The sequence below is a fragment of the Ziziphus jujuba genome, chromosome 11 (assembly GCF_031755915.1).
Source record: "Ziziphus jujuba cultivar Dongzao chromosome 11, ASM3175591v1".
Taxonomy (NCBI): domain Eukaryota; kingdom Viridiplantae; phylum Streptophyta; class Magnoliopsida; order Rosales; family Rhamnaceae; genus Ziziphus; species Ziziphus jujuba.
In genome coordinates, this window is record NC_083389.1 from 14517273 (window position 1) to 14525360 (window position 8088).

An 8088-nucleotide genomic window follows, 5' to 3' on the forward strand; every position below is an offset into this window, starting at 1 on the left:
TAAAACGACTCAGCTAAGGTAACACTTTTATTAGGCCTGGGCCGCCTGGCTTATTGCTCAAATCTCTACCCAATTTATCAGTAATAGAAAAGAACTTCATAGATGTAATAACAATTGCATCCAAACTTCAGAAGTTTTAATTGATACAAACATGTATACATAAACATATATATGTATATATATAGACAATATTTGTATCTATTATTCATAATTCTATAGCATTAATTACTTATAGCATTAATTACGTTTATGTAAAATAATATGAGCACCAAATTGTGGCTGAAGAGTAAGGACAAAGTGAGGAGCATGAGCATAGGATGGGGATAGCTCAAAGGTGAATCTCTGTAGGATCATTGACAGAGCCATTTTTGCTTCCATCATGGCAAAGTTTTGTCCAATGCAAATCCGAGGTCCCCAACCGAAAGAAAGAAAACAAACTCGACCATTTGTGGCCTTTGAAACTCCTTCGGAAAATCTTTCCGGATTGAAAGTAGTTGCATCTTCACCCCACAGTTCCTTGTCATGATGAACAAGCAGCGATGGTATTAAGACGTACACTCCAGCTGGCAATGTCAACTTTCCAAGTTGTGTTTTCTTGTGAACTTTTCGATGAAATGCAGGCACTGGTGGATATAATCTAAGAACCTCATTCAAAATCATTGTTACCTGCGTGTGGCAATTTTTAATTCTCACTTGTCAGCTTAATATGCATAATATATACATCCAACATTTTTGAGGTGAGATATAGAGTATGTACATATATATATATTGAGCATTTTAATGCCCTATTTTACCTATTACCTATTGCTTGTAATAAGCCACATCTGCACTCAAAATTACGATGTTGTTTAATGAAACCCAATAAATAATATATATAAATATATATACAAGCAAAAGTTATCACTGTTAGAATATTGTAATTTTAATAAAATATGGATATAGCACAAGAGTAATGAGATTGGCTATTAGCTATCAATCTCTTGGTGAAAAGAGAATGCATGCAATTATAGTGCATTCGAAATTAATTGAAACTGAAATATTTTATCGTGATCAGGATTATATATATATATATACACACACACACACTATATACTTACGACTTTAAGGTGGGTTATGCCATCAAAATCTGGCTTCTTGTTACCAAAAGCTTGCAAGACTTCTTCTCTTGCACGGTGTTGCCAATTCGGATGCATACTCAATAAAATCATGGCAAAAACAAGCAACACTGAGGTGGTCTCATGGCCTGCTAAGTAAAATAGTTTACATTCATCGATCACATCTTTAGTACTCATCCCAACACTCTTCTTGTTTCCATGCTGTTGGATTTCTTTAAAATTGGACTCCAAAAGTATGCCTAATAAGTCATCTTTAGTCCCACCTCCCATTTTCATTTCTTCCCCTCTTATGTTGATCAGGTCCTTGAGCGTAGCTTTTATTTCCTTGTCGATTTCCATCATCCTCTTGTTCATCTTTGTTGGCAGAAACCTCCATACACAAACCACCACCATTGTAATTAATTTGTTACTTTATATTATTGCTATTATTTTTACAAACACATTTACATATATTTGTACAGTTTTGAAATATTGGTACCATGGTTCCACCTTATTTTGGACACCTATTGATATGACAAGTATTAAAGGGTGTCATTTATTTAGCTAGGATTTTATTTTTCAAGTCATTAATTGATGTGGCATCTTTACAACACATTAATATATTTCTATATTATATTGTGAATATTTCTCAGCAGATCATCACTCTTTTCTATGTATAATTTGCTATAATAGATTTCGCCTGCATATATTGCAGATACAAGAGTCACTTGTTTAATGGATGTAAATAGGCAATGTCTGTCACAAGGTGGGTGTCCAAGTCTAACATAGCAGGCCTATATATATCTATATTAAGAAGGAAATGGAGATACTGATTAATTTTTACGTTTATCAACTTACTTACCTCCATCCAGGAATGTTGACACTAACAGAGTAAATATGATTCGTTATAAGTTCAGCTAGCTCCCTTAGGAGTTGGAATATTTTTCTTCCTTCTTGATAGCTACTCCCAAAAGCTGTTCTAGAGATCGCATCGGCTGTCAAATTTTGCAGAAAAGGCCATACATCTAACTCACATGATCCTTCCTTGGAAACGAGATCCTCCCATTCGCTCATCATCTTGCTACAACATACCTCAAATGCTGGTACCATTTGCTACATTAACCACACACATATAATGTACAACACAAATAAGTAATAAAAATCAACCATTCATCTGACAAATATATAGAAAGTACTAATAATAAACCACATGCGGAACCTTAGTTTCAGGTCAAAGTTAGGATTGATAGAAAGATGAATATTACCGCCAAATTTTTAATTTAGATCAATTAATTTTTCTTCTTTCATTGCTCAAACAGATCCATATCTATTTTTTAAAATTTCTTCATTCAACAGCAACTTAAGATTTTAAGAACAGTCCCTAATTCAACAAGGTAAAAACCAAACCAACTCGTGTAGAAATCCTATTTTTAAGTCCAAAGATGATTGTCCTGTGTAAAAAAAAGTTTTAAATCAATATGCAGATATATATATATATTATATAAAATATTATTTAACATTATTAGTGATTTATTATTAATGGATCCTTTGTGTTGACATATAATATATAATTCAATGGGCTATTATTAAAGATTAAATTTTTTATATTAAGTTTTTAATTTTAAAAACTAAAAACAACATTACATGCAAGCAATTAATATTTTCTTAAATAGGATAGATTTCATTAATGGTGATTAATTAACAGTGACGGCAAATAAAAAAGATTTATATTTATAAATAGTAGGAGCCTGCTTTCCATTCGTTAAGTTGATATTTTGCTTTCCATTAGTTAAGTTGATATTTGAAAGGATGATGGAAGGATTCTAAACTGTCTGCCAATTATTTTTCCCTGCTATATTAGAGACCAATTACTTATGTCACTTATATTTATCCCTACTACTGTCTCTCTATTTTCCTTTATTCGTCTATTCCAACTGTAGATTTTATTTATGCCAGTGAATTATATGTATGTAAATAGAAATCTACTGCACATATCTAGAAGTAGATGAAGATATTTGGAAACTGCCCTTTGAGGAAGAGTCAAATTGGTTTTGATAATAATAATAATAATAATAATATATGGATAATACCTTCAACTTCTCAGCGTGGAATGCTGGATTAATAATCCTGCGGTGTTTAGCCCATTTCTCTTCCTCATGATTTACAAGACCTGTTACAATCAACTGCACAGCCGGATTTGATTTTGGCTTTTGAAAATCAACATATTTGGCGAAGACATCCTTCGCGTCTTCTGGATTCCCAACGATCACACTTGGATAGGGGCCAAGCCATGTAAAACTATTGTTACCTACATGGCTTTATATAATCAGTTATGAATATATGTATAATGAAATTCTAATGAATATCTTTTAAGATTTTCATATTGAATATAAATAAAATCAATCATTTAAAATCTATGAATTTAAATAAGAAAAAATATAATATTTATCACCACTAATAAGGAAGCACTGTTGAAATCTTTATGCACTTTAATAATTTAATTGCCTGACTTAAACTGGTTCAATTTCTCATACTAAATTTCAATATAAAAAAATAATAAATAATTAAATACATCCAATTAGTATTTACCATTTTAATCCACACTATATTTATCACTAATCACTAATGTTGACAATTAACAAAACTTTAATACGCTAGCAGTTATAAACTTTTGGAAATAAACCGATGTTTTATTTATTAGTACAGAGACAATCTAATAGCAAATTTTTTTTTTAACCAAATAGAATCCCCTATTCAATATTAAAAAATTATCAAAATAAAAAGGTAGTTTTGTTTGGATGGAGAACATTTCTCCACACTTATATCTAATCAAATAATAAAGTTTATCATATCAATTGCTTTTTTGTTAAGAAAAAAATATTTTTGTTGGGAAATTAGCCGCCAAGGATCCCCATTAAAATGAAAAAAGAGACTTCGTAAAGGTACGTATATACATATACAGTATTATTCTACAATTAAATTATATAAAATACTCATTAGCAAATATATATATATATATATACATATATATTATAAAATACTTGTACCGTTCCTTCAGACGACCAATTGCTTTTTTTTTTTTTGGGTTCTTTCCTAAAAAAATATTCTGAATTTGAATTTCCATGCCCCGATATATAATAACAGAAAAAAAAAATCATACAAATTAATTAATAAGAACAAATTCATACAACCCAATTGAAATAGAACAATTTTGGCCAATTTCAACTAACTCTTTGATAACTTTAAGTAATTGGAGAAGCAAATTAAGCATATACAATTAATTTTTAAATTTATAATTTATTTTATCGAAGGTACTTGTAGAAATGATTTAGTGGAATTTTTTGGCACCATTGTGTGTGTGCGTATATATATATATATATATGTATAATTAAATAGCAATCAATGGAAATATACAAGAAAGTCAAAGATATATATATGTATATATACAGTCTGTCTATGTTACAGACGGTTCTCATGCGGACCATAATATTGGTGACGGTTTTTATAGTATCGGTGACAATTTTCTAAAAAACCATCGTTAATACTATGAAAAACGATCAGTAATACTGTGGTCCTCATGCGGACCGTGCTCACCATAAAATTTCCGTATATATATATATATATATATATATAAAGTACCAAAATTCTTGACCGTCTCATGGAGGAAGGGAAGGACACGTGGAGCTGTATCATGGGACAGATTCATGGGTTTTGATTTTGCTTCTTCTATCATCACGGAGCTTTCCTTCATGTCGCCAAACAGAAGTCGATAAGAATTGCCAGAAAGACCTTGTTGTCTCAGGAACCTTTCTAGCCTCTTCGGCCTGAACCAAACCCAATTCAACACTCTCCATGCCAATGCAACTGCTATGCTAATTAAACCCACATACACTGCGGCTCTGGCACCTGAAACTTCCATTTCTAGACGAGAGATGGAGGGAGCTAGGGAGTACATGGAAGAAGGAGGTGGATTCTATACCACATTTATATTAGTAGTCGGGGCTCTGTTGGCCCATTTTTATTAATTGTGGTAGTTCAGAGACGTCAAGTGATGTGGGGATGAGAGGTATACAACCCACATAGTCTAGCGAGGCTATACATAACATTTTGTGGCATTTAAATTTTATTATTATTGCTATTTATTTATTTTTTCTATTGAGAAAATGACTATTTAAACTCGGGATTATATCGCAAGTAAACTATAAATTTACCATGGGTTTGTACCTTGGGGATGTGGTATTTGATTTGTTTTTATTTCAATTAAACTACGCTGGTTTTGAAAATATCAATTCACCCTCTATCAAGAGGGTTGTGTGAATGAATTAACCAAAAAAAAAAAAAAAAATGAAAAAAAGAAGAAGAGAGAAGATGTATGAATGATAAAAATTGATGTTCCAACAAAAAAGGGATTAGTTTACCCCAAAAAAAAATTGAAAAAAAGAGAATTCAATTCTGAACCTTTACTGGGAGAAGCCACTAGCTATCCCCAAGGCCATGATTTGTACTGTTTTGGTTGCTTGAAAAGTTTATGACCGACTGATTTTTTTCCCCCACGTAAAACATCTGTTTTTGTTCTTGCCATGGTAAGTTGGAAAATTTAAAACTTATGGACTTTTATTTTTCTAAAAAGTTGCTTTCTATTTTTTGATGTAAATTTTTTTTCTTAATTTTCTTAATATCATATAACTTTAACAATGTAATATCTAAAAAAAAAAAACTTTAATAATGAAATATTATCATAAATAATAATCAAAGCTCATTTTAATACATTATGGATAATGTAATATTTTCAAAAATGTTAATTTTTTTTATAACTTCTTTTAATATTACATAAGTTTAGATAATGTAACTATTATCATAAATAACAATCAAAACTCTATTTAATATTATGGATAATGTAATTATTTAAAAAATCGATTTAATCTATTTTAGACAATGTAGTTATTTCGTAAAAAAAAAAAAAAAATTCTATAATAATAAATCAAAATTGTATATTTTTTCTTGTTAAAATTAATTGTTTAGAAAAAACTATAGTGCATACAACATATTACGTAACAATAAGTTCTCTATATCAAATAAATATCCTCATTAATGTTTGGAGGTAGGTGACTTAACTCTTGCTCATTGATTAGCTTATGAAACTACGTGTTTGATAATGGGAAATGAATGCTGTACTTTTTGTTAAATTTTAACATGTTGAACCAATTTGTAATAATTTTGAAAATAGAAGAGATTGATGTGTTAAAAAAATTGTACAGCCATCTAAACAAAAATTATAATTTTATAGGATACTGAAGCATAATTGTCTATGTGATAGAATATATAATATCAAAGAAATTCTGTTATAAAAATTTATTGACGTCTTATATTGCGAAAGCCACATAAAATCCTATACATGGCCCGTTATTTGTATATGTAATAAATTAATTTGGAAACATTGCTTAAAAATATGTAAATTTAGTTCAACTTATAGTTTTACACTTTGAAAGTAATTTGTTTTTAGACAATATATATTATAAAGTTTTTTAAATGCCACAAATATAAGGAAGCAGAGGTGGATTCTATTCGAGTGGCTACAGAGCAGTGGACCTATATTTATTAATTGTGGTATATATGGATCAGAAGTAGGGGTGGACATAGATCAGATTGATTCGGTTTTGGACCAAAATATAATCTGATTCATACTGTTCGGTTTACGTAATATAGAATCTAATCCAAATCATTGAAAGCGTCAAATACAAATCAAATCAAATTATTTATGATCGATTTAGCTTGAATTGATTAATTGGTTTGAAAATTATAACTCTATTAATATAAAATACAAATTTAATGTGAATTGTGTGGTGGTGCTGAGCCTTGAAGAGCAGAGAATGAACTTGGTGGTGGACCTGGTGGTGGTGACGGCGGCAAGCATGTTTAAGGCTTCATATTTTTATATGGGAATTGAAAATTGGGGATATGTTACAAAAATATTAAAAATTAAAGGATATATTAAAAAATATTATAAATTAATATATAAGAATATAAAAAAAAATAAAAAAATATATAATTTTTTAATTATATAATATATGATTTGGATTTGATTGGGTTGGATTGGGTTTATATCTTCAATCCTAAATGAATCCAATCCAAACAATTTTTGATATTTTTGAACCCAATTTAATCCAATTTATGTGAAAATCTAATCCAAATCATTAAAAATGAATTGGATTGGACGAATTAAACAGGTTAGATTAGATTTTACCCACCCATGGTCAGGTGGAGAAACGTATGAGAGCTACATATAATCATCTATTGAGGGAGGCCCATCACAACTCTCTACGTGGTTGTTGGCAAAAATTATTGGAAGGCCTGAATCGAATATTGTTAGTATTTTTTTTAAATTAAATTTTTTAACTTTAAATATATGCTTTTTTTTAAAGTAAAATTTTGATAATAAATATTTTTTATTGATAATAAATTATTTAAGTGACAAGTTTTAATTAATTGTTCTAAAATAAATTAGAGAATGCACATTAAAATTACATATATGGTTTATTTTTCTATGATAAACACCGATAAATTTGGAATATTAAAAACAACATATATGAGTTCATAGAAAAATATACATGTGTGTATATATATATCATGAGAGTAAAAAATATAAAATTATTAAATAAATAACAAATAATAGATAATATGAGATAAAACTCATAAATTGAGAAATTTTTAACCTATCTTTTCCCTTTCAACTATTAAAAAATTAATACAAATATAGAAAATAAAGAATTTAATTTTTTTTTAATAAAATACAGATTGATATATGGTATGCTCCAAAAATAAATAATAATAATAATAAATTGCAGTTAATGTAGAATTCAAATAAATTAATTTATATATTTTCTAAAAAAGTTTGTTCTATATTATTTATTAAATAAAACTAAAAGTATATAAAACAAAAAGTATAAAAAACAATATATAATAATTTTTGATATAATTTTTTGGGGGCCACTAC

The 8088-nt window shown here is 28.8% G+C and overlaps 1 protein-coding gene across 1 annotated transcript; it reads right to left on the minus strand.

The window, feature by feature from the left end:
- Positions 1 to 73: 73 nt before the first annotated feature.
- LOC107414282 (cytochrome P450 CYP72A219) lies at positions 74 to 5121 on the minus strand. The gene is made up of 5 exons (XM_016022396.4): positions 4734 to 5121; positions 3185 to 3402; positions 1957 to 2207; positions 1098 to 1485; positions 74 to 666 (listed from the first exon to the last, which is right to left on the minus strand). Exons 1-5 carry the CDS (start codon positions 5047 to 5049, stop codon positions 238 to 240), a joined length of 1602 nt encoding a protein of 533 aa, XP_015877882.1. The 5' UTR covers positions 5050 to 5121; the 3' UTR covers positions 74 to 237.
- Positions 5122 to 8088: the final 2967 nt, after the last annotated feature.

Excerpts from the sequence above, each read along its gene's own strand:
- LOC107414282 (XM_016022396.4), bottom strand. The coding sequence starts at position 5,049 with ATGTACTCCCTAGCTCCCTCCATCTCTCGTCTAGAAATGGAAGTTTCA. Across the intron at positions 2,208-3,184 it reads TCCACGCTGAGAAGTTGAAG|CAAATGGTACCAGCATTTGA; the intron begins GTATTATCCATA and ends TGGTTAATGTAG. Across the intron at positions 1,486-1,956 it reads GTCAACATTCCTGGATGGAG|GTTTCTGCCAACAAAGATGA; the intron begins GTAAGTAAGTTG and ends TTGTGTATGGAG.